Below are 25,395 nucleotides of genomic sequence, written 5' to 3'. Positions count from 1 at the left end.
TAGAAAAGTACACCCTAAATTCTTGTTATTCATGATTAATCAAAAATCTAAATATTATTGTAGTTAAATTAAAAAAAATTGTATTATTCATGGTAATTTGTCCTATATCCGAGAATTGGATTGAAAACTTTGGGAAAAGTAAAGGGTTAGGTGACCTTTTTTTCACTTTAGTATATGCAATCAAATTTGTCTCATTGTGGCATATAAGCTATTTTTTAATATGATTATAATATTTTTACTCTATATTCTCTCTTATTTTTAAATACTCATCTATTTTTAATTCATTAAATAGAATTGTTATTTAACAATAAAGTTAAATGACCAAGACGAAATAACATATGAGGATATGTGCTGAAGTTCATAAGAGTAGAATGTATTACTTTAATTTTGCTGAAATTATATTCATTCTTTTATTGTTTCTTCATCTCATCTTCATGGCACATATTCTTTCATAAACTTAATTTTTTTTTTCAATTATCTAATAAATGTGATAATGCAATTTAGTTCCAATTGTATCAAAATTAAGGGGAAAAGTTAAATATGTTGTTAAAACACTATTAAACCTTCAACTAATGGCTTGTCTGGAAAACATAGCAAAAAAGTGATAAGGATTACAATTACATAACAACAGAGTAGGAAATATAGCGGAAAAGCGACAAGAATTACAATTACAATAACAACAAAATGATGCGGTAACCCCAATATCAATCGAAAGCATAATATATCCCACAAAACGCTCAAACACTATTTTTTTTAAACATTTACTAGTGTTCAATTTTTTAAAAGCCTTTACACACTGTTGTGCGCTACGGTCTTGTTTTTGCCCGATAATAGGAAACACTTGGAAGCATCAGTTCAAAGAAAAAAGAAACCAAATCAGCTAAGTATCACAAATGAGAATGAATATTTATTTCATTGAACATTAAACAAACTACGAAGTAATAAAGTTGCTCATAATCGGTATTAAATGGTGAAAATATTAATAAAATTAAATTTAGTAGGAAAATCTCTTAACAAGTTTTATATTCATACTTGTTCTATTTTAATCGTCTTATTTTTTCGTAAAATTCAATTTTAATGCATTACCATTTATAGACATGATACTATAGATAATGGGATATAGTGGAACAATTACAATCATCTATTCATTACTATAAGAATCACATGATATATTTTCATCAACAATGATTAATCAAACAATTATTTTCATAAAACTACCATTTTGTACCAACAACCAAATACACCGCAGGAAAAAAGATTTTAGTTACAATAGTCCTTAAAAAATGATTATCGTTCAAAAATCTCGATGTAACTATGATACCTTGTATGCTATCTAGTTAACTCCTTCCCATGTCCCTCTTATATTGCATTGGTGATTGCAATATGAATGAAGATTAGTGAAAAGAAAAATTAAATTGAAAATAGGATGAAATTAAAAGAAAAAAAATAAAACCATTGCCAAAAAAAGGTACCAAATCAGTGAGAAAAACTAAATAGAGTGGTGCAAATTAAGAGGGACATCAAATGTCCTTTGCTTCCCCAACCACTATTCCTAGTTAAAAGGATAGAAGACTCACAAGCCCTAAATCAAAAGCCATGGAATATTCATATACCTTTGTTACATTTCAGAAACAATGAAAAAAACGGACGACCAAGGAAGTATGCTAGGTTTTACATTTCATTTGGGTTATTGAGTTGATTTCGAATTAGAAAATTCGAGTCGGTTTAAAATCGGGCTTTATGTCCACATTGGTTTTACATAATCAGGTCAAATCGAATTCGATTACAAAGTCAGATGAATATCGAATAATCGGGTCTGCTTTGAATTCCTCTACTCAAAACACTAGGATTGAAATAAAGCAAGCAAAGAGAAAACAAAGTGTCCAAGGTTCATTCAAATAATAAAGTAGTGTACCAAAGACTACATCTTATCACCTCTCAAAGCTATTTTAGAAACCATCCAAAGCATTAGTTGTTAGCATACACGGAAGAGAAAATAAGGTATCAATGCACGTTTAGACCTTTAATGGCCCGTTTGGTAGGTAGTAATAAACGACGGTAATGGGAATGAAAAACTAGTGTAGTTTTAGTTGAAAAATCTCTTGGTTATCTTGATGATCATGCTTGTCCAATAGCAATCATCTCATTTTCTTTATAAAACTCATTACAATGCATTACCATTGGGAGACATGGTATTAGGTGGTAATGGAAATTTGTAAGCAAAAAATTTTTTTGTGATCAAAGTTTTATTACCATGAGAATGATATGAAATTTTACACTATAAATCATTCCTATTACCACAATTTAGTACCACTAATCAAACGGGCCGTAAAGGTTAATTCATGCTCTAAGACAACAAAAGAGACATCAAAGTATCAAATACAGCAAACATGACAAGCAACCATGTCCTGTTTTTCATTTCATCAGCACAAACTATCTTCTTATGCATTAACGCCACTTGGTTGTGGCTTCATTTACCAACTACACTGGTATGAAAACCGCATGTCACACTAAAACAAGTCGCATTCTTAAAATCCTTGAAAGCTAGTACTGATCCAGTGTAGTTAATTCATCTATACTATGGTCACTGAATGACCATTCAACAAATTCATCTTTAATATTGATTGAGTTGGAGGGCATACAAGACACAGTGAAACTACCGAAAGAATATGTGTGAATGTATAAGTACTATTTCATCAAGTAATCATACCAACAATGGTATTTCAGAGAATTAACAGCTAACATAACTTCCTCGAACCCTCAGTTTTATCTAACAAGTATATGATATAATGAGGTAAATTTGCAAACTATTAAGAAGAAAACCTTGAAATTCTGCTGCAATCTATCCTATCCACTACAGAAGAGGAAGAACACGAGATGACACTACTCGTTTGGGACAAACTAATTAAAAAGAAGGCTGACCATGGTATAAAATGCAAAATCGGTGAAATAAATATATAGAGGAACTACAGGAGAGATTAGTTAACGTGGCTCCAACTCCATGATAAGAAGCTGAAATTCAGGATGGCAGCATTAGGCTTGGTAAAATAAAAGAGAAGGATTAATTCCCCACTACTCATAGACATTCTCAAGCCTACCCCGAAACAAAAAAAAACCAAGAATTGAATGAAATAAACTAAAAGAGAAGCATTTCCATAAATGCAAATCTCAATAGTGAATAACTAGCAGATCATAGCACCACACTCAACATTGAGACAATAACAATTTAAGTCTGCAGCGCATGAAATGACAAAGAAATAAAAAAGGGTATTAAATTTCCGATAGGTAGGCATTCGCTGAACCACCACTACACATCCACATCGGAAAGAAAAGTGATTATGTTACATGAAGACCAAGATTCCAAGAGTGGTGACCTACAAAAACTGCTTGATCATAGATGCACATGAATAGATCATCAAAAAACAACATAGCACATCACACTTGAATCAGATATCAGCACATAACAGCAGTCAAAATTTTCCAAATAAACCATAGCTACTCATATGGGCAATACATTGCCAAATCAAAATCCTAAAGAAAAAAATAAAAATAACGATCCGACTCTTACTTTAATAAAATCATACCACATTAACTTTAACGCACGGTAACTATGTCGTCGATCTTCAAAATCATCCTAACACACTCTGTTGCTAAGGAGACTGCACTTGTACTGACAAGTAAAGGCTGAACCACATTCTCCTCCAAGATATTAGTGATCTGCCCTTTCCTTACATTGATCCCAGCATTGATCTCTCCCTGGGCATGCTTGTTCCTTAACTCAGTCACAATTGCAATGGGGTTCAAACCCGCATTTTCCGCCAAAGTATATGGGATGACCTCCAGAGCCTCAGCAAAATGTTTAACACAATACCCTTCCATTCCTTGTAGAGACTTAGCCCATGCTCCCAGCTGCCTTGAGAGTTCGATCTCTGGAGCCCCGCCACCAGCAATCAAAAACCTTTTACTCACCAAACATCTAACAACACATAATGCATCATGCAAACTCCTCTCAGCCTCATCTAACACCAACTGGTTCGACCCTCGAACCAGAACAGTGGTAGTTCTTCCCATATCCTTAATACCAGTAATCTTCACAATTTTTGACTCCCCGAGCGAGACCTCCTCAACCAAATCAGCATGCCCGAGCTTCTCAGCCCTAAAGTGCTCTATATTCGCAATGGGCAAACAATTCAAGGTCTTGGTAATGAACTCTATATCATCCCTTTCAACATCCTTAATCACCAAAATCTTAGCTTTGGCCAAATAATGCAGAGATAAATCAGTAACAGCATCCCTCAAAATACTCTTTTGAATCAAAAGCACATTACAACCACTAGCTTTAATCTTCTTAATCATTCCCAGAATATAATTTCTCTCCTCCTTCAAAATCCTATCCATCTGAGTATAATCTGAAACGACAATACTTTGTTCAATATCAGTCTTGGGAGGTGAAATCTGAAACTGAATCACACCAATCTTGGCATTCTCCATCCTAGTAGGTCCCCCAGCAGAATGAGAAACCTTCTTATCAAAAACTAATCCTTTAATCAACTCAGTATCATCAACAGTACCACCAAGTTTCTTAACAATCTTAATATCTCTCAAATCAACCATATCAGGCTTTTCAGGATCAACAACAGACAAAACAGAATCAACAGCAAGAGGAGCTAAAAGAGTAGAATACTGACTAACAACCTTACTGTTCAAAGAAGTGGAAGCCGATTTCACCAAAGAATCACGATCAGTAAGCTCCAAAGGAACTGCCATAGATGTAAGAACATGAACAGCATGTGTGGCAGTTTTGTGAAGCGCATCCGAAATTACAGTAGGATGAATACCATGCGATAAAAGGAGCGAACATTGTTTAAGAAGTGCACCAGCAAGAACAACAACAGTAGTTGTTCCATCACCGGCAACAGAATCTTGAGATTTGGATAATTGAACAAGAAATTTCGCAGCGGGTTGAAGAACATCCATTTTGTTGAGAATTGTAGCGCCGTCGTTGGTGATGATTACCTCACCGGAAGCGGTTTGAATCATCTTGTCCATGCCTTTAGGACCGAGAGAAGTGCGAACAGCATCTGCAACTGATTGTGCGGCAGCGATGTTTTGTTGACGGATGTCTTCCGTACGTTTGTTGTCAACGAAGGTTTCGGATTTGGTGTTGGATCTTGCAGGCTTGATCGCTGGTGCCGCCATTGTTAGGAGATTTGAGAGTTAAGATTTGAGAAATGTGAAACCCTAAAAAGGAGATGAAGGTATGGAAGAGAAGGAGCGAGTCGGAGAGTATTTCAAACTTGAAAAATGAATACGAATCGTGGGCGTTAGGGCACAATCTAGATACTTCCTCATTTCACTCCAACATTCTGGTTTATTTTTATTTAACATTTCTTATAGATAGTCAAGACGAATTCATACAATTAATCTATTTTTAATTAATTATTTTAAAATTATATATATTAAATATATGAGTGAGATCGTCTCACTATAAGGCATCTCTTTTAAGAATTTGTGTTCTTTTAATATCATCATCATCAATTTAATATTCCGCTCGAGAACAGAGTTAGGATGAGGGAAGATAACGGACAAACCATACTTGTATTCCGGAGTGCCAGAATTGTGTTATTTTAATATGTTTTCGAGAAATAAGTCACACCTAAGTAATCATTTTAACGCACTAAATTTATATGGTCAGTATTATAAATATCATCTCATCATAAAATTTTCTCATTTAAGAATTTGTAAATCTTTAACGAAGCTGTTTATCATGTCAACAAGTGAATATTTAAAAACTATAAGTAATTTAAAGTAATCACATAAAAATTTTAAATAATCACTCTAAGGTTATTATTAGTAACTTCAAAATTATAAACCATATATTTTTAAGTTATAAATAATCACTTTAAAACTGTAGGTATACTTTGATTAGTTCATTAGAAATGGTCTCAGTAAGAAAATGACACATTTGATAATTTACAACAGATCAAATATATACAAGTAGTCTCATTATAAGACACATTTTATATATGGACTAAAATCTAAACATTCAAATTAAGTCAAATTATATTAGATAAAGCTCTTTATTTTGACATTGTTTGCTGAAAGACGTTTTGTCTTCATTGATGCAAATGCAATCAGGCAAGTAAACAACATACAAAGAGGGTTCTATTTTTATTTTTTTTCACAAAATATTGGCCCGATAATCTAAAATTACACTTAATCGCAAAAGAAATATAATTTCGATTTAAATATTATTGTAGATTTGAATTTGTCTAAAAAATATAAAGCCAAAATGGTCATCAATATTAGCTTATAATAAAAATCAACATCATATGCTGATGAGCATGTTTATCACCAATTGACCATACAAACTCATTATGAAGATAGCAAATTTAATTTAAAAAACCAAATTAAATCACCAAATCAAACTCAATATCCAAAAACAAAATTCAATAATAGCCAATTCTTCTTGACATACATATGCCCATCAATGGGGCATTTGATGCTAAATATATTTCCTAAAATTTTTCCGCCGGTGATAAAACTAAATATCATTATTCTCTTGGATATAAAATACTCGAATCAAACATAATAATATCAATTAAATTGAATTTAATAGTTTCATTAAACCAAATCAAACAAGTAAAACCATCCAAAATAATAGTGAATATAAATCTACTTCTAAATAGATAATAAATCACTTGAGAAAAACAATTACATGATAATGAACCTTTGTTGTTAGCAATTAACATAGTAATTATCCGAGTTGGCATAATCGGCCAATTAGGTCCTACACATGTGCATGCTCTACAATCATTTCTTTCATAATTAGTTAATAAAATGAGAAATTTTACATAAGTGGGCCAGGTTAGAGGCGGGTCAAATAGACTATTGACCTAGCCCGACCCGATACAAAAATTAATATGGCCCGACCTAGCCAAACCCATTAAGAATTTGCTCTGGCCTAGACCAATCTGTCCCATTGAACACCGATAGTCATAAGTATACATTGTATACCAGGAATTAGAATTTCATCATGTATCATAAATATACATTGTATATAAACCAAAAATTAGCATTTGATTCAACATATAAATAATTCATGTGTAATTTCACATTAATGATTAAGATATGTGCCCCAGTTTCCTCAATCGATTATCTACGATAACTTGATCATTGATAAAAAAAGGATTGAATATCATAGACCGTGAAAACACGATGATTGTAAAAGGATTTGTACTCCTACAAAAGTATACTAGTACCACAAGACCCTAAAAGAAAACATCTCGTACAACTTCTTAGAACACTCGAAACATCATTGATTCGAACCCGTCAAACAATCAAAATGGAGTCAAGGATTTAGGGTTTATATAGTACCTGATTCCCCATACTCGGGATTGAACTTGTATCTAGAACTCTAGGCAAAAACCTTTTTCATTTTCTTATTTTTCTTCTTTTTATGCTTTTTATCTTTCTTTTCCTTCTTCGACTTCTTCTTAGGTTTAGAAGTCGACTCATCTAAGAATGAACAATCCTGTCCAATTTTTATCCGTAAGGTAAAGCTTGAAAAGTACACAAGACAAGTAGAAAGTTTAACGTGTAAAACTAGAATAGAATAGGAACCTCATCATCATCAAAGGAAGTTACATGCCGAATCCGCCCTTGTTTTGAAGTCTCGCCTGTACATTACAATTTACAATAGAGTCAGTCGGGGCAATATCAAATATGAAAACACCATTTTGACATCACAACATCCTTGTTGATGCTAAACCGACCCATCACAACTCAGATTATGGTTGTTCAAGTTGCGATTGAACTCATATGATTCAATTAGATTCTACTTACCATTCTATATTATTTTAGGAATACCACTTAAATAGTCAAATTTACAAATTTGAATCAAATTGAATTGTGCCATCAAAGCTATTACGCCATACCAGTTAGCCATAATTCCATTTTATTGCTTTAGTAAGGTTTAGTATAGAGTAGTGGATGAATAAGACAAAAAAGGATGGAATAAATATATGAATGAAATGAAAAGAGAGAATGAGTTTGTGCATGAGATAAGGTGACAGAATGTAGGATCATGTCAAAACAAGAAATGCAGAAAACTCAAAATGAAGGTAGTACTAAGAAACAAATTGTTTATCATAGCCTAATTGATGTGTGGACGCCTATTACTTTAAGTATTAGCCTTTTTAACTACATCAAAAACATTCTACTAAGATTTGAGTATTATATCTAGATTACGCAGCATAGATTTGTTAGGGCCTTCTTGAGAATGACTAAATTTGTGCGTGGGAATGCCAACTTATTTAAGGTGGTATTGATGATTGAGGCCGATGCCTCAGGATATGTTATATACTCTAACAAGCCCCCTCACACGAGAGCCCTTCGGTTGAGTTGATTCCGTGACATGGTATAAGAATCCAACGCGACAAGAGGTCATGGATTCAAATGTCAACCATCCCTCATAATAAAATTGAGTATTGAAATGAAGTACACATAAAAAATGAAATTTAATTGAAAAATAATGAAGGGCCTTAAAGTCGTGCATATTAGAGAAAAAGTGAGAAAACCAAATATGTTGGTTTGATCATGTGCAAACAAGACCGAAAGCGCACCTAGAAGTCTAAAACCTTGAGTAGCTTAGAAGAGGAAAAAATTATTGACCCATACATTATGAGCAAAGAATGACATGAAAAATTAGGAGTTTCAAGCAGTATCATATGACAATAGACAAGGATGTAGGGAGGAGGAGAATATATGAAGATGGTCACTGAAATTGATTTTGTTCGTTGTTGAAATTTGGTATTATTGTTATTTATTAGACAGGGTCGAATAAACTTTGTTTGCGACAACTTCAATCGCTGATTGGTTTTGGCTAATGTAGTCAACCTCATATCATTCGAATTAAGGCTTTGGTATATTCTTTAGAGTTTGAGTCTATCAACAAATCGCGTTTAATAAAACTTTTTATTTGTCTCGGTCACTAACTACAATTTAATAAATACACTTTGGTCAAGAGGTGCAAATTTAAAGGAACAAAGGGGGTTAGTGAATAAGAGAAATAAAAAGTGGGTGGAAGAAAGAAGTGGAGGAGATTGACATAGAAAATCAATTTGTAGATGAGTAACATAGAAAATAAATGAAATAACCTTTACGTCCCGCTTGGATTAAGTGTACATATTTAAAAGGGTAAATAAAAGTCAAAGTAGGTAAATAAAGTCAAAGAAATTTGATTGTTAGAGATGGAAGAATTGGTTAGAAAATAATGAAAAATGAAAATTACTTCAACTACTTCATTTGCACCTCTACTTACCTTTATTCCATTAGTTTGACGTTTTTACCCCTTAAATGTTTATACTCAATCCAAACGAGCCCTAAATGAAAATTGGTTGCAAATAATAAGGGGCGAAGAGGGTATAAAGCATCAAACACAACAACATAACCCACCTATAATCTACCCTTTGAATGCATCAAGCTTCAAGCCCAATTATACAATAATTTTGCAGAATGAAGGGAGTTAACAGCTGTCCAAACAGCTGATAATAAGTAAAACTCGGGCTGAACTTTGTAGTCTTCCATCCCTTTTACCGAAGAGCCACTTGAGGAAGATTCAAAAACAATTACAATCATTTTACCGTGGAGCCACTTAAGGAAACATCAAAAATAATCGCAAAATTATTCATACTACCGAACCATATTTTTTAAATTTAATACAATCTTTTGATACATTTTCCGGGGAAACCTACAAACTAACTAGCGAATTCCAAAGAGTTATTCGGAGGACCAAAGAAAATAATAGCAACAAGATAGCTATAGAATACATGTGTAGTATGTAATTACGCGACAGGTTTTAAAAAGATGATAGAAGTCTCGGTTATATCAAATATCAGCACGGCTAATATTGAATTACAACACATTTTGAATAAATGAGGGGAGAGCATATAGGGTAAAAATTTAAATTACGGAAATCACCATGATAACTCACAAAAGGATACAAGGAGAAAAGGGAAAACTGTAAAAATGTTACTTCAAGTGTCGAATAACCGAGAGAAATATTAACTAAATTGGGCTAATTTTTTAATATACTTTTGCTCCCATCTCTCACCTCCCTCTTCCCCTTCTCCTGAAAACCATGACCCTTGGTCAAACCACCACCACCACCACCACAAACCCTCTCTACCTACCCACCATCACAACGCAATCTGCCACCACCATAGCTCATTGAAATCTACTCACTTACCTCTCAACTTGAAAACACCAAATCGACCTTACCTTCCTATTAACTCCCCCTTCAAGCCCTAATATTTCTCCAGTTATCCAACAACAATTCAGAAATTAACCTATTTTTTCATTATTCATCAAACCTGGTTGCTTCTCGATTCAACGATCACTTTCTCATTAATTGAGCTCCAAATTAACTAAACAAAAATTTCATTTTTCAATTATGTTCGTAAATTACCCTTTTCATCTCCAAATGTCCCAAATTGATATTCAGATCTTTGTTTCAGTTTTAAGATGCCAAAAGTAGCAGTAATGCTTACACTGTTAAATAATGAATTAGTAACCATGTTCACAGCAACTTAATTCGAAAATTTTGCATTAGAAATTTTGTAAACAAATAAAATTAAGTAGCTAGTGATAGCAGTCAATATACAGCATGAGGGAACACAATCCCACCCACTACAATTTCCCAAAAAGTTAAAGCAATTATAAGCCCGCACTTCAAATAAAATGACAATCGAGCACGGAAAAGCCTTGAAGTTGCTTCATAAAGCTTGAGCTTCCAGGAGGATTTTGATGGCAATATTGAGCGTATAATTTAGTTACTGTAAGATATAATGATGGTCTTAGTTGGTTGATAGACTAGGGATACTAATGGCATGCGGTGGCATCCAAAGAGATAGTAGACAAGAGATAGAATATAGGTATGTTGTAATGGAAGGAGAAAGCCGAAAAGAGAATGCTGATGAATTTAGACGAGTCGACCATTCAAGGATCACCACTAACAAATAGTTAAATAAGCGACGCTAAAATTTCCAATGTGGGATGGGGGGCTTAAAAGGAAGGACGTATATGAATATACCGAGGTCCTGGAAGGATGGTAGTATATGGTAGGGAACGAGTCTTATTCGGTAATAACAAGACAAGGATGTAATACATGTCAAACATGCTCAACAAATGAAACATTTGGTTTGGAATACTCACTAGCATTTACCGTCTCTTTCGCGTTCTTGACAGCCAATTCAATGAGTTCGGGTTTCATAGAATCCAACCCACCAGGTTCCTGAAGCTTCCTTTCAAGGAACTTTGCCAAAGCAACTGCCTTATTTGTGGTAACAGGTCCACCAGGATGAGCTATCCTGATTCAACGAGCAATCGAAGAAATGAGTAACCTTAAACCAGAATAACACATAAAATAGATGTTGGGGAAATAAGTAAAAGATTATTCGTGAAAACTCAATGTAACTTGAATGACTCCAAATAAGTAAAAACACATTCATTTAAAATTCAAAAGGTTCAAATGCTTAGCATTCTACATTTTGTTTCAATCAAATTGTCTTGTACATAGTGATTGAATTGGGTCATTGTGTACATCTCAAAATGACCATTCATTGGAAGATGAAAAATAAGTCATAAATCAACAAGAGAGGACAAAAAAAAAGGCATGTCATGTCTTTGTCTATTTGCAACATAGACCAACATACAAGCAAATACTAAAGGTTCCAAAAATTCAGAAATTTTCCTCTCAATGACAATGTGAATCAAATTTGGGAATTCAATTCCATCCCATAGCCTTAATGCCATCAATCCCCCACCTAGAAGTGTTTATTCGGGTCATTGGATTGATTTCGGGTTAGGTGTTTCAAGTCGGTCTGAAATCATCGGGTTTTGTGTCCGTAATGTTTTTTACATAATTGTAAATCACTTTTAAAGTCGGGTCAAATCAGATTTGGTTACAAGGTTGGTAAATTTCGAGTCATCAGGTCTGTTTTAAACACCTCTGCTCCCACCCACCCAACTAGGCGGTGTTTGAAAGATTCAGATATACACAACCTTACAAATAGGATTGTTTCCGATTGATCCTAGTGCCAATATCAGGAGCAACTTTACATTGATAATAAGTGCTCAAAATTTAACAAATTCAACAAATTCCCAAACCAAAAGGCATAAATCTTTAGCCCATGCCCATCAAGAACAGACAAATAGAAGATTGAGTAAACAGCAACAAAATAATTAATCAACTACCCATAATTTCAAAAGAAAAATCCAAATGAAAGGAATTTACAATCAAACAATAAAAATCAATCAAATCAATCATCAATTCATGTACAAATCAAAGCAGTAGGGGGAGTAAGGATAGAAAAAAAGACCTGGGTAAAGACGAAGAAGAAGAAGAAGAAGAACAAGGTTTAGGAGGAAGGGGGGCAAATTTGCTGCCTCTAAGAGCTTTTCTTTCGTCTTCAGTCAATCCTTCCATTCCTTTTACTTCTTCTGGAATCTTCTACTTCAACTGTTGAATATTTTGGTTTCCCCGCCGTTAATTTAAACTAAAACCTTCAAATCCGTGCTGTGCGAAGGCGATTCTAAATATTTGACACAAGTCTTAATCTCCCCGTCACAAAACTCCTCTTCTCCCTCCTTAAGTAACATCAAAATAAATAAAAAAAAAGTAAAAAATAAATATTTTTAATTCATTTATACAATTGAAAATATGTTGGATCTTGTTAGAAGAGTTGGACAAAAAGTTAAAATATATACTAACATAGAAATACTAAATAAATGATACTCCTATTAATTAATCAATACACTAAATGTGTAATTTTCAGTTACACATGTTGCAATCTTATTGATTTCTTTGCCAATATTATTACTATAAATTTGACAAATATTTAACAAAAAATCAGCAATTATTATTTTTATTAATAATAAACTATGTTTTAATAAAAAGATATTCTCTTATATATATATATATATATATATATATATATATATATATATATATATATATATATATATATATATATATATATATATATAACTATTTGGAAGATAAGCTAATTAAATACTTTATTAGTTGTCTTTTGTTTAAGGAGAAAGATATTTTTACTTGAATTTTTTTTTATTTTTTTATTAATACATAAATATAATCGTGATATACTTGTCTCAATATATAAAGTTTTATCATATATTCATCCGTTCTCTATTCAGGTTCGCATATGGAAATCGAATTGAAAGTAATTAGAAGGTTGATAATAAGAATATTATTTTATTATACAATAATTTTAATATGAAAAATATAAAGACGATACTCATTTTGAAAAATGTTTAAATAAAATTTAATATTATTTTATTAAATAATAAAATTAATAAAGAAAATATGAGGATTATAAGCATTTGAAAAATGTTAAATAAAATTATTAGCTAAGATATGGAAACCACAAACATAACAAAGTTACTGAAAAAAAATATGAAGATTACAAATAATATTAAAAAGTTTAAATTAAGTTAATGAAAAATGTATAGGGATCATAAGTATTAAAAATGTTAAAATAAAGATGATTAAGGCTAATTATATAAAAATAATAATAATAAATTAATTAATTTTGGGAAAGAAAACGAAATTATTATTTATAATTTGTTATGTAGTGTACAAGCCTAATAACAAAATATCATGGTATCAGAGACAACGTTTTCTAATTAACTGGAAACAAAAATCTTGGTCTTCCATAAACATCAATGTGCGGGTTCGAAAAAATTACGTTCCCGTTTAATTTTAAAAAATGGTTCACTTGTGAGGGGAATTGTTGGAAAAATAACAAACATGTGATTTCATATTAAGAATTAGAGAAATATTAACTAACAATATAAGCTTGATGGATTATTCCTATTACCAATTGGTTTTAAGATGAAACTTCATCAAACTTGTGTGCAATCAATTCCTTTTTTGGTTCTTTCAATTTATAAGAAAGAATTAATATATGAATCAGAATTTTTTTAAAGTGGTGATAACCAAATTAACAAAAATTTGATTGAAAACGTAGCAAATCAATCAGGATAAACAAAAATAAAAAAGTGGCAATTAATTGAGAGTATATGTAAATTGCATTTCAAATAATTTATTTGTCCAACATTCGAGTCGAAGGAGTCTTTCATAGTACTCTCCTTTATGGGTATGAATTACTGTCATTCTTCGCTCTCCACACTAGTTAATCCTATGAAAGTGGGCATGATATGAATTACATGTTCAATGACACTGCACTGTTTATATTTAATAGGAAGCTGGCGGACAAATGCAATCACTAATTCGTACCAATTATGCTAAACGAGTATCCATTAGAGTTTCACTATCAGTATCAGCTTAATTATGTTTGCTTAAACGACTTAGAACAATCAGAGTATATATACTAGAAGATAACTGCAGTCAGCATCGAAGCAATTATGATCGAACAATTTCATTAGTCGCCTCCTACTTGTCTCTTCCAAGAATCTTCAACGATCAATTCATCCACTCCCCAATCTTCATAACTGCATATTGTGTATGATTAACGCGCTTAACGCGCACTCGTTTTTGCAAACTTTCTAAAAGTAAAGTAAGCTTATGCTGAAGATAAAGCATCCAACAAGACATACCTTCCATCAGGCAAATAACGCCGGATAGTGAATGGTATCTTGTGTTGGCGAAGCTCCTTCATGGCAATCTAAGTTTCAAGAAAAACAAAATGTCAAAAAAATGCATCTGCCACCACCAAGTTCAATGTAGTGAAGTGTATAAACCTTCTTCAGGGGTCACGATAAAGAGGGTTTACTAAAGGATGATGCTGAATGTTGATAGAAGAAGAAAAGAGAAGCAAACAAGACATTCTAGGCTCTAAATTAAAGGCATTAGACTACGACAAACTTGGGAGCACAAAGCCTCCGACAAACTTGGTAGCGTAATGTTAAAAATACTTCACATGTGAGACAAGATCTCACATCGATAAAATAGTGGATTGTGGACTTGCATATATGTTTGACGGGCTAATCTTCCTACTACCATATTTTTTTTGGGAAACAATAAACCTCACCAAGTGTATGTGCAACAGTGCAAGTCAACACTCTTGACCCGTGGGTTCCTCGGCCTGAGCCCACGGGTGTCCCATGTCCACACGAGTGGGTCACGGAGAGATTATGTGATGGATTGTCATGGCCTAACACGTAAGTATAAAAGAACCAACTCAAACAAAAGCTTAAGATGATGGTTGAGGCCCCAAGATATGTTACATACTCTAACACACCCCTTCACACGAAAGCCCATTGGGCTAGAAGTGCAAATGCGCACAAGCGCTAAATATGCCACTTTAAATGAGGGGTGGTTGAGATTCAAACCCGTGCCCTTTTGTCACGATGGCTCTGATACCGTGTCAAGGAACAAACTCAACCAAAAACTTAAAGTTGATGGTTGAAACTCCAAGATATGTTATATACTCTAACAGATGTAACCCTAGATATGTTTAAACTCTATCAAAATACTCTAGCCTCAAGCACTCAGACCAAAAGAACAAATAAAATCAAACAATCACAACTATGAAGAATTAACAAGTTTAAAGAAACCGTTAAAAAAGCACAATACACCTCAGGTAACAAGTAGAGGTGAAATATGAAGGGTCCAAGTAATATAATCACCTCAAGTGGATCAGTTTCACCTTCCAACTCGACCATGACCGGAGCATTCATACTGCATACCACAGAAATTCCATCAAAAACGATATTGAATTTAGGTTGCATATAGTTACTGAATCGACGGTTTTAAAAACCTGATTTGAAGAGCACGTGTTCCAAGAATTCTAGCTCGCTCATACTTTGTCATGTATTTGGAGGTCTTCCTCTGCTGTTTCTCCTTTGCTTCTGCTTCTCTGTCTTCACCTTCTATGATAGGATCATTCAAGTCATCATCTGGTTGTACATTCTCTTCCTCTTCCCCTTCCTATAACAAGTATCCCGTAAGATGTAACTATACTGATCTTGATCCATATTGTCACAAGAAAATTGAGATCAAATCAAATCTGTTTACCTCAATTTCAGGCTCTGGAGGCTCATCCTCATACCTGTAAATTCAGCCCACGTATATGTATTAGTGAACGGGAAATCATCAACTTTCAAGCACACTTATTGAAGAAAATTACCAATCAAGTCAATCAACAAAAGAGATACATGTTAGAATAAACATATACAATATGCAGCACATATATTGCCACTTACAGATAAATACAGTAACAAAAAAAGCTACTTAATTCGCTTTTTGAACTTGTGATTCGCACAAAATGGCCTTAATCCAGCATAATTTGATTTTTTCGATTTGTGATTCACGGGGAAAATAGTGAATTATGTGACATCAGTTGAAATATACAATTTTTTGTATCAATTTAACTTTGATAATCTCCAGAAATATGCGGGATTATGTAAGACGTGAACTGAACAACACATTGCATTAATTGGATACAAAACGGCTCACTCAAATCCTATCAAAAAACTTACAGTTTATAGAAATTCACTAATGGCATTACACTAAAATAAAGTTAACAGCCACACGTATTGATTATCAATCGTATAAGGGATACAATTATACAAACCCTAATTAACCAGCTCAAAAACATGGCAACAATAACTTTCGAAATCAACGATACGTAAATTTAAAATTTAAAGAATAAGAAACTAACCCCATATCCAAATCATTGTAATCATCATCCGCCATTGGAGAACCTCGTAGATTGTTTTATTTCAACTAAAAATAGATTGAGAAATCACCAGAAGCAGAAAAATCAAGGAATCGTCGTAAAAAATAATTTGCAAAATTCAAAATACAAACAAATTAGTTAAGTAAAGATATGTAACATTAAAAATACAAATGAAAAAATCATAAATACCTCAAATTAGGGTTTAATACTTTTGAGGAGAAGAGAGATGTGCAAATGAACTGAAATGAATCTTTTTCTTTCCTTTATGAGTATGGTTTTCCTTAATTTGAGGTTTTATTTAGTTGGGCCTTATTTTCCTTGCAGAAAAAAGCTAGGCCTTATTTTTAACAGCTTGTCTCGGTCTGATCGGGTTCATATAATAGTCTATTTTTTTAATTGATTACTTTAAGATCATAAACAATATTTTTAAAGGTATAAGTAATCACTTTAAAACTATAAAAAATGATTATATTAAAATTATAAGTAATCACTTCATGACTATAAAAAATAATTACATTAAAATTATAAGTAATCACTTTAACATTATAAATAATTACCTAAAGATAAAAAATATATATTAGGCCAGCTTTATAGAGATGTTATCATTCATTTAAGAATTAGTGTATTTTAAAACAAATTCTTAGTCAAGCGTTAATAGACCATTATAGACCCTTTTTATAAATATAAATTGGCCCAATACTAATATTGAATTTTAAAAATAAATAAAAATTGAAAATGGATTTGTTTTACAAAACTTGTTTTATTATGAGAGACTGCTTTCCAATCAGACAATCTCGAAATAAAAGATTTGAAAATTTTTCCCTCAAATCAGTGTTTCTGTAATTCTCTTTTGATATTTTCTATGTTTTTTTTATATTATTATTAAATATTTATTTCACCTGTTATATGAGTTTGTTTTATGCTAAGACCGTCTCATACAAGACAAGCTATTTTTATAGATTTTATAGAAGGCTAAGGGAATGATGTGGCTAGCTAAGAATTGCATTTATGATATTTTTTAAAAAGTGATATTTACTCTCCAACTAAAATAAAATTCGATTATCAATTCTGCATATTACTTTTTGTTACTAGAGGTAAGTTTTTTCAGGGTTAAAGATTATATCGATCGACCGAAATTGAGATTAGCTCATTTAGTGAGTTATAAAGATTTTTCAGATTTGGAGAATTAATAATTGTCTCATTTTACATAAATACCAATTTTTTTATGCAATGTCCTGGATTTAATTCTTACTTAACTCTTATATTTCCTCATGTTACCCTAAATAAAAAGAAAAGATTTTTCAGATTTAGATTCTAATCTTAACCCAAATCTTTTAATAAAACAATTAGAGAATTGGATAGTGTCTTACTTGAAACAAGTATTACTTTCTCTATAAAAGCCCATGGATTTGATTTTCAGTTTTTAGCCGTTTAACTCTTTCATTTTCTCGTCTTATTCTGTAAATCAATTCAAAAAATAAGAAATAAAATAAAATAAACAAATTAGATCAAAGTTAACTCATAACTTTTATTTAATGTTACAAGATTTCAACTCAATTTTTTTTTAATCAATTTCAGATTGAGTTAATAGCTCGGATAAGCTTTTTTTAGGTTTATACATATTCTACATTTCTTAGAGAAAATACTCACCATCATCCAAATAATCAATGGTAAAACCCAAATTGTTGTATCTAGAGAATCTCATTGTGAGGCGCATTTTATATATAGCCATATAGGTTAAATTGCCTAATAATACAGATTGTGAAAATATAAATTTCTTATTTTAAAGCCATCTCATCGAAAAACGATATTTCACAAGGTAAAATTGCAATTCCAAAAACATAGGATATAATAATTCACATCGCAATAAACTTGTTTAAAAACATACCTAGAGTCCATTCCATCATTGATTATAGATTTGTTATATTATACTATCAACAAATTTTTAATTCCTCCTTTAAATATAAAAAAACTACATTAGCAGGGGATATTAAATATGAGCCTACATAGATATTAATGGATGCTCAGACCAGCTAACTTAAAACTATATCAATACTAAATCGTAATATATAAAACATAAAAATAGTCGACTTGATTCAGCACACATACATAAAATGAGTATTCAACTCACCATATTACACGAAACTCGAGACCGTGTATCAAGTTCCAAGCTTGGCAAACTCAAGTAGAGTTTTCTTGCCTTGTAGCTTATTGCTAACATAGTGCTTACTATAATCTCCATGGATGTAATTTCTATACTTGAGAGGATTGGTTTCATTCACAAACTCGGACATTGGGCCAAGCTCAATCTCGTAACTTGGTGCATAGAACGTAACAATCGACAGCCTATCTTTTTGCTTGTTAGTCACTGCTCTATGCTCCACACTCTTATATTTACCATTTGTTAACACCTAACAAAATATCAACCAAATTTATTTTAACATTCTGGAGTTGTGGGAGAAGTCAATTGACCCCAGTAACCCCACTAAGCTAGACATATAGGTGTTTATCCGAGTCAGCTGCTTGATTTTGAATCATGTATTAACAGATCGGTTCATAATCGAATCTTGTATCTACATTGTGTTATAAATCCGTTTTAAAATCAAGTTTATATCAAATTCAATTACATAATTGAGTAATATTTAAATCATCGGATATTTAGAATCTTCGCCTAAACCCCAACCTCATTACCAAAAAAGTGGTGAGCAAAGCAGTGAGAACTTAGGAGTGATAGGACTACTGAATTCAATCATGTCCACGGTCTAGTCTTTTCAATGACGTAATTTTAAGGGCTTTTATTTAATACAATTTTAATTTTGATTTTATATCATATAACTTACATATACGATAATTTTTAAAGTATTTGATCCAAGTTTTAAAAAAAATAAAAAAATATTTCTTAATGATAAAAGTTTTTTTCGAATTTTAAATTTTAATAATAAATTAATACATTTAATAAACACATCATAGGAAATTGACCCATTTACAAATTAGGTCATCGTCATTAAAGTCAACATAAACATCAACTTGTTCCATTGAATTCATCATTACATTCATTTCACTTGTGCACTTCTCTTTTCAAATTCTTGCTTTTTGTTAGTCCAATAGTATTCTTTCCTTCTACTTTCCATATATCGTTTATTTTTTATTACTATAATACTATCAAATGAAAAATGTAAATTATATATTTACTTCTATTTTTTTTTTTTTTTTGCTTTGATTAAAAACTACTCTATGTAGTGAAGATAGAACCATAGACTTATTAGGGATTGAAATTGAGTTAATTTCTTTCTATTTTAAAGGAAAGGAAACTATAAGTAAATAGATGGAAAATATTTTGGGTTTTTTGGTTGATTTGTTTGACCAACTGTAAGTATTGCATTTTTATTGACTTTACGCTAATGAGTAAGTCAACTATCAAGAGGTATTGGTTGCACAATAGAGAAAAAGTAGACCAACAAACTAAAAGTCAATGAAAATAGACAATCAAGTTAATTTTTTTTAGCTAGTCTCTTGAGAGACCATCTATTTGATAGACAGATCTCACATTAAAGATTAATGCTTACTTACCATATTTCTAATGTCTACTTACACTATCCTTAATGCTTACTTACCGTATCTTTGATGCCTACTTATAATATTTTAAAAAATATATAATAAGCCAGCCCAATTAGAAATAGTGTCTCAAAGAGACCATCTCTCACAAGAATTTGTGAATTTTTTTTATTTTTCCGTAAAAAGCTACCTTTTAAACTAGCTAAAAACTATTTACCAAATTTTTTTCTTTTGACCAACTAATATATATATATATATATATATATATATATATATATATATATATATATATATGAAGAAGTTCCAGTGAGAACTATTCTTATATGAGAACCGTGAGAACTAATTAATTGATAAAAAAATATTACTTTTCTATTACAAAGGTGTTATTTTTAGGCAAAAAAGTGTTACTTTTTTTGTTAAAATAATGATATTTCTCGACAAAAAAGTGTCTTTCTAAAACAAATTATGAACAAAACTTACAAAAAGGTGTTACTTTTTACATAAAAAAGTGTTACTTTGTATAATTAGATTTTGAAAATTTTTTTGACAGTAATACTTTTTTGGTAAAAAGTAACAATTTTTTTTAAAAAAAAAGTAACATTTTTTTGCCCATAAGTAGCATATTTTCTATAAAAAATGATAGTTTTTTATCATGTAGATTGGTTCTCACGGTTCTCATATAAGCTTGATTCTCACTGGAACTTAACCCCAAATATATATATATATATATATATATATATATATATATATATATATATATATATATATATATATATATATATATATATATATAAGTAATAATAAAATTAAAATATAAAGAGCTAGGTAATTACCTCAAGGGTATCTCCTATATTAACCACAAGAGCATTGGGGATAGGCTGAATAGACACCCATTTGTTATCTTTAAGCACTTGAAGTCCAATAAAACTTCCCTTGTTTTGTTGTAAAATTGTAAGTGCACTCCCATCTGAATGAGGACTTAACCCTAATACAAGGTCTGGTCTTGGACATGCTGGATAAAAATTCATCCTTATGGCTTGTACGGCTTCTCCAAACATTTCTTTAAACCTCTCTTCTCTCAACCCTAGGCTCATTGCTATGCACCTCATTAGCTTCTCACATACTCCTCTTATTTCGTTGGCGTATGTCTCAACGGTTTCACTGCAATGAGTTTGAAATGTAGCAAAATCAGTTAAACAATTATGAATAACGATATATGCTAAGGCCGTCAATTGGCTAATTAATTAAATGGAGAGACTACGCAAGATTATTTGTTTCTTGATTCTTATTTAAAAAAGTTAATGAAAGAAATATGTGGATGAGCAAAATAAAAATTTGAGTTTGTGATGAGATTGTGACAGGATAAAATCAGCGAAGCATAATATAAAGTCATCATCATCAACAAAAACAACAACCCAATATCCTGCTCGAAAACAGGGTTTAGGTGAGGAAAGATGACAGACCATTTATACCCGTACCCCTTTGGAAGAGAGTGTTAGAGAAATGCAGTCAATTTTACCCCTTAGAAGCAACCATAAATAGTAAAAATAGCAAATTAAGCGAAACAAATAATTTTGTTACAATTTAATTGTGACGAGTTTTTAATTTTGGTTGGTTGTTATCGGTGAATTAAAATGACAAACAAGCTAATAGATAAACGAAATATGTGAATAAGATGAAAATAGATTGAACATGAATTCATATTTATAAATAGAAATGTAGCAAAATCAGTTCGACAAGAAGAAAATGACAGATAAAGTACCTGAAATTTAGTGGGTTGTTAATGGACCAAAGAGCTTGGTTCCTAATAGAATGTGGGTGGACGCCAAGAGCAAACATGTTACACCAATCTAATTTCTGGTGCTCAGAGAAAACAAAAGCTTGACCATATCCTTGAACTGTTCCTGCTTTCATTGCATACTTTTGTTTTTCTTGGTGAGACAACATAAAAAATTCCATGGCTTTTTCCTCTATTTTCTCCATTATTGTTGTGTCAATTCCATGATTTATCACCTGAAATTATATCATTTACGTAATTATTGTCGTGGTTAAATATTTATAGTTAAATAATATTATTATTCTATTAAATTTGATATATTCTCTGTATTTATACGAAAAGTATATAGTAAATTATATGAACGCAAAGCATAATCAAATGATTTTATAAAGCAAAATATTAAGTTTAAACTGCAATATTTGATTATATAAATAAATGCATCTTAAAACTAATTTAAAGTCCCTAATTTTTGAGGGCCTTAAGCGATTAGATACTAAAATATATTTAAAATTATCCATGGCCATATTAAGCGATCATATTGATTTCTGATACTAAATTAATTATATTCAAATCACTTTGATGAAAAAGAGAGTAAATCATTTATGAAATGAAAGTGGAATGTTGTCAGCATAGCAATAGCAATAGCAATATGATCATGTAGTTTCCGACCAAAAAGCACCAAAAGATGTCTATCATGATAAGAGTACATACTCCTAAGTGTTAACTTTTGTCGTGTAGTAATGAGTTTCTGCTATTAAATTTGCTTTACCGTTAATTTCATACTAAATTAAAAAAACAAATTAAGTGATATTATGAGTGGATGAAATAAAATAAAAATTAAATATATAGATAAAAATTAAAAAAATATTCCCTCCTATGTGTCCCTTTTCTTTTTATGGTCAAGTCATCTTAATTGATCTATTTCTATTTTTAGTATGAGTTTTTGACTTTTATGCCCTTAGTAGCTTTATCTTATTTTCAATTATACCCTCCATTACTCATACTAATTTTCCTCCCTTATATTAAAAACCATAATACCACTCTCTTTCCTACCCTTAGGGTCCCACTTTTGACTCACCTTAAAATTCGTGAAAAGTCAAATGGGACTCTTAAGGTGAATAGAAGGGGGTATAAATTATGGTTAACAAATAAATTTAATAAGACGAAATAAAAAAAATATGACAAAGATTAGTATTGGAGTGAAGTATAAAATATCCAAATTATAGTGGAGCTACAACTTGAACTTGTGGGGGAACTTAAGGAGTTCTCCGTGAGTCTTAATCATATGGGCTCATTCTCTTTTTCCTAATGAACCCTTTATTTATTAGTTTTTTCAAGAAAATGGAAAATTTGATAAAATAGTTTTAACTTATTCGCTCAAAATAATTTTTAATATTAGTCAACTCAAAATAGTCACTAGTATTGTTAACTCAAAATAATTTAATAATATTGGAGGAATCTTCTTATAATATCAAAAGTATTATTTTACTAAAAACTTAGGAATATTTTGAAGAGATTAATAAAACTTCAAATTATTATGAAAACATCACACAAATAGTTGGAATATTTGATGTTAATTAATAGATTGAGATTATTATTTCTAATAAATGAGTCATAGTTGAGATTTTTTTGAACAAATTTTCCAAAAAAAAAAAGTTTTGTTTGTACAACATTTTAAAATAAGTTGTTTTATAATTTTATCATAATTATTTATAATTGTTTCTATTGTAATAGAGGCAATATTTTTTCAGTGAAACAACCCATGAAAATTTTAAATCTATAATTATCATGATTATATTATAAATATAATGCTCCATCAAATATAAAAATGAACATTGTTTGTGTAATTTATCTCAAAATCATAAGTTAATTTCATTTTAAAAAACACAAATTCATGCTCTCTCTCTCGAATAATAATTCTATCAACTACTCAATTTTAATCAATAAATATAGAGTATTCTATTAAAACTATAATGATAAAATAATAATTACTTTAATTACTAACTTGTACTTGTAATAATGAAGGGTATGTTTAGGTTTTGAAAAGTCAGATTTTAATATTTTTTTTTATAAAGTAGCTATCACAAGACAGAAAATGTTCTTAATTTCTCTCTGTAACGAAGTTAAAAAAATAGATTATGATGAACATAATAATAAGTAAAGAAAGACAATTGAGCATATATAGATTAACATAATAATTAATTTTGTATATTGTATGTTAAATAGATAGTTGATAATATTAGATTAATTTGTCGTTCGGCTATTATATTACTTACATAAAAGGAGAGTTAAATGCACACAAATTTGATGGGGTTATTTCATCCTAAAACCAATTTGTTATAAAAAGAATATCCAACAAACTTATAATTTAATCAGCATCTTTCTAATTCTTCAATGTCAGATCACGTATGAGTTAATTTTAAAAGAGTATGCATATAAAGAAAAAAGAATAAGAAGTAACCTGAAAAAAACCCCAGTCTTGACAAGCGGCTGATAACTGAAGGAGTTGAGCCCTAGAAGAAATCTTTGAAAGATCAATGATTGGGATTTGGTGATGAGAGGAATCATGATCAGGGATAATAAGTGGTCTTTCATGGATGTCCCTAACAAATCTATTTGGGATTCTTGTGGTTTGCCTCTTCCCAACTTCTTGTACATCATCTATGTCTATTTTCCCTATTGATCTCTTCTCTGTTATCAATACTGGAGCCATCTATATTACTTGGTAGGAACAAAGGAAGAAGGGAAGATCTTTGGAGAATCTTGGGAAGTTGGGATGATATAAGAGCTTTATAGTGGTTTACTAGGTAGCTTAACTCCCATGCACTGCACTAAAAAGCAAATTTTATATGAGACTGTTTCATTGTAAGATATACTCATATATGAAGATCAAATCTAAAAATATATGTTTAAAGTGAATTTAGCGTTAGATTTTATGACATGGTATTAGCTAGAAGCCAGCGTGACAAAAGGTTGTAAGTTTGATTCTTATCTACCTTTCATTTAAAGTGGATTTAGCGTCAAATATGAGAAGGGCATGTGCTAAATCCACACTTCTAGTCCAAAGGCTCTCGTGTGAGGGCCTAAGGGGGCGTGTTAGAGTTATATATAAGGATGGTCATGAGTACAGGACCCTGTTGGACCCGCTCCGGACCCATCCCTTTTTAAGGGTCTGGGTCTTAATTTTTGAGACCCATCGTATACGGGTTGGATCTGGATCAAAAAATATCTGACGGGACCGGGTCTGGGTCCCAAGGTGCAGACCCACCCCTCAGACAAGTGTTTTTACTTATGCATTTAGACAAGTGTTTTGTTTTTAATTATGCATTTAGACAAGTG

General features: G+C 31.3%; 4 protein-coding genes across 4 annotated transcripts; all 4 read right to left on the bottom strand.

Annotated features, from left to right (window-relative positions):
* Window positions 1-3,370: 3,370 nt before the first annotated feature.
* LOC130825524 (T-complex protein 1 subunit delta) lies at window positions 3,371-5,357 on the bottom strand. Its single transcript, XM_057690794.1, has one exon. It carries the CDS (start codon window positions 5,197-5,199, stop codon window positions 3,595-3,597), a length of 1,605 nt encoding a protein of 534 aa, XP_057546777.1. The 5' UTR covers window positions 5,200-5,357; the 3' UTR covers window positions 3,371-3,594.
* A 665-nt stretch (window positions 5,358-6,022) lies between these two features.
* LOC130825525 (nucleolar protein 58) lies at window positions 6,023-12,653 on the bottom strand. The gene is made up of 4 exons (XM_057690795.1): window positions 12,381-12,653; window positions 11,215-11,369; window positions 7,624-7,679; window positions 6,023-7,534 (listed from the first exon to the last, which is right to left on the bottom strand). The coding sequence occupies exons 1-4, from the start codon at window positions 12,485-12,487 to the stop codon at window positions 7,418-7,420; spliced, it is 435 nt and encodes a 144-aa protein (XP_057546778.1). The 5' UTR covers window positions 12,488-12,653; the 3' UTR covers window positions 6,023-7,417.
* A 1,430-nt stretch (window positions 12,654-14,083) lies between these two features.
* LOC130825808 (DNA-directed RNA polymerases II, IV and V subunit 6A-like) lies at window positions 14,084-17,058 on the bottom strand. The gene is made up of 7 exons (XM_057691232.1): window positions 16,914-17,058; window positions 16,707-16,771; window positions 16,061-16,094; window positions 15,804-15,973; window positions 15,673-15,724; window positions 14,641-14,708; window positions 14,084-14,535 (listed from the first exon to the last, which is right to left on the bottom strand). The coding sequence occupies exons 2-7, from the start codon at window positions 16,739-16,741 to the stop codon at window positions 14,466-14,468; spliced, it is 429 nt and encodes a 142-aa protein (XP_057547215.1). The 5' UTR covers window positions 16,742-16,771; window positions 16,914-17,058; the 3' UTR covers window positions 14,084-14,465.
* A 1,592-nt stretch (window positions 17,059-18,650) lies between these two features.
* LOC130825807 (protein SRG1) lies at window positions 18,651-24,956 on the bottom strand. Its single transcript, XM_057691231.1, has 4 exons — window positions 24,518-24,956; window positions 22,042-22,292; window positions 21,113-21,440; window positions 18,651-19,135 (listed from the first exon to the last, which is right to left on the bottom strand). Exons 1-4 carry the CDS (start codon window positions 24,767-24,769, stop codon window positions 18,884-18,886), a joined length of 1,083 nt encoding a protein of 360 aa, XP_057547214.1. The 5' UTR covers window positions 24,770-24,956; the 3' UTR covers window positions 18,651-18,883.
* Window positions 24,957-25,395: the final 439 nt, after the last annotated feature.

The sequence above is a fragment of the Amaranthus tricolor genome, chromosome 10 (assembly GCF_026212465.1).
Source record: "Amaranthus tricolor cultivar Red isolate AtriRed21 chromosome 10, ASM2621246v1, whole genome shotgun sequence".
Taxonomy (NCBI): domain Eukaryota; kingdom Viridiplantae; phylum Streptophyta; class Magnoliopsida; order Caryophyllales; family Amaranthaceae; genus Amaranthus; species Amaranthus tricolor.
The sequence above is the reverse complement of the archived record's forward strand: the minus strand, read 5'-3'. Positions and strand labels throughout refer to the sequence as shown.

Coding starts and splice junctions, on each gene's coding strand:
- LOC130825525 (XM_057690795.1), bottom strand. CDS start 12,487: ATGGAAGGATTGACTGAAGACGAAAGAAAAGCTCTTAGAGGCAGCAAA. Junction 11,370..12,380: donor TCTTCTTCGTCTTTACCCAG/GTCTTTTTTTCT, acceptor TCGTTGAATCAG/GATAGCTCATCCTGGTGGAC. Junction 7,535..7,623: donor CTTCCTTTGATGATGATGAG/GTTCCTATTCTA, acceptor AAAATTGGACAG/GATTGTTCATTCTTAGATGA.
- LOC130825524 (XM_057690794.1), bottom strand. CDS start 5,199: ATGGCGGCACCAGCGATCAAGCCTGCAAGATCCAACACCAAATCCGAA.
- LOC130825808 (XM_057691232.1), bottom strand. CDS start 16,741: ATGGCGGATGATGATTACAATGATTTGGATATGGG. Junction 16,095..16,706: donor TACAATGATTTGGATATGGG/GTTAGTTTCTTA, acceptor CTGAATTTACAG/GTATGAGGATGAGCCTCCAG. Junction 14,536..14,640: donor CGTTATTTGCCTGATGGAAG/GTATGTCTTGTT, acceptor CACAATATGCAG/TTATGAAGATTGGGGAGTGG.
- LOC130825807 (XM_057691231.1), bottom strand. CDS start 24,769: ATGGCTCCAGTATTGATAACAGAGAAGAGATCAATAGGGAAAATAGAC. Junction 22,293..24,517: donor AAGACTGGGGTTTTTTTCAG/GTTACTTCTTAT, acceptor ATATAATTTCAG/GTGATAAATCATGGAATTGA. Junction 21,441..22,041: donor AACAACCCACTAAATTTCAG/GTACTTTATCTG, acceptor AACTCATTGCAG/TGAAACCGTTGAGACATACG.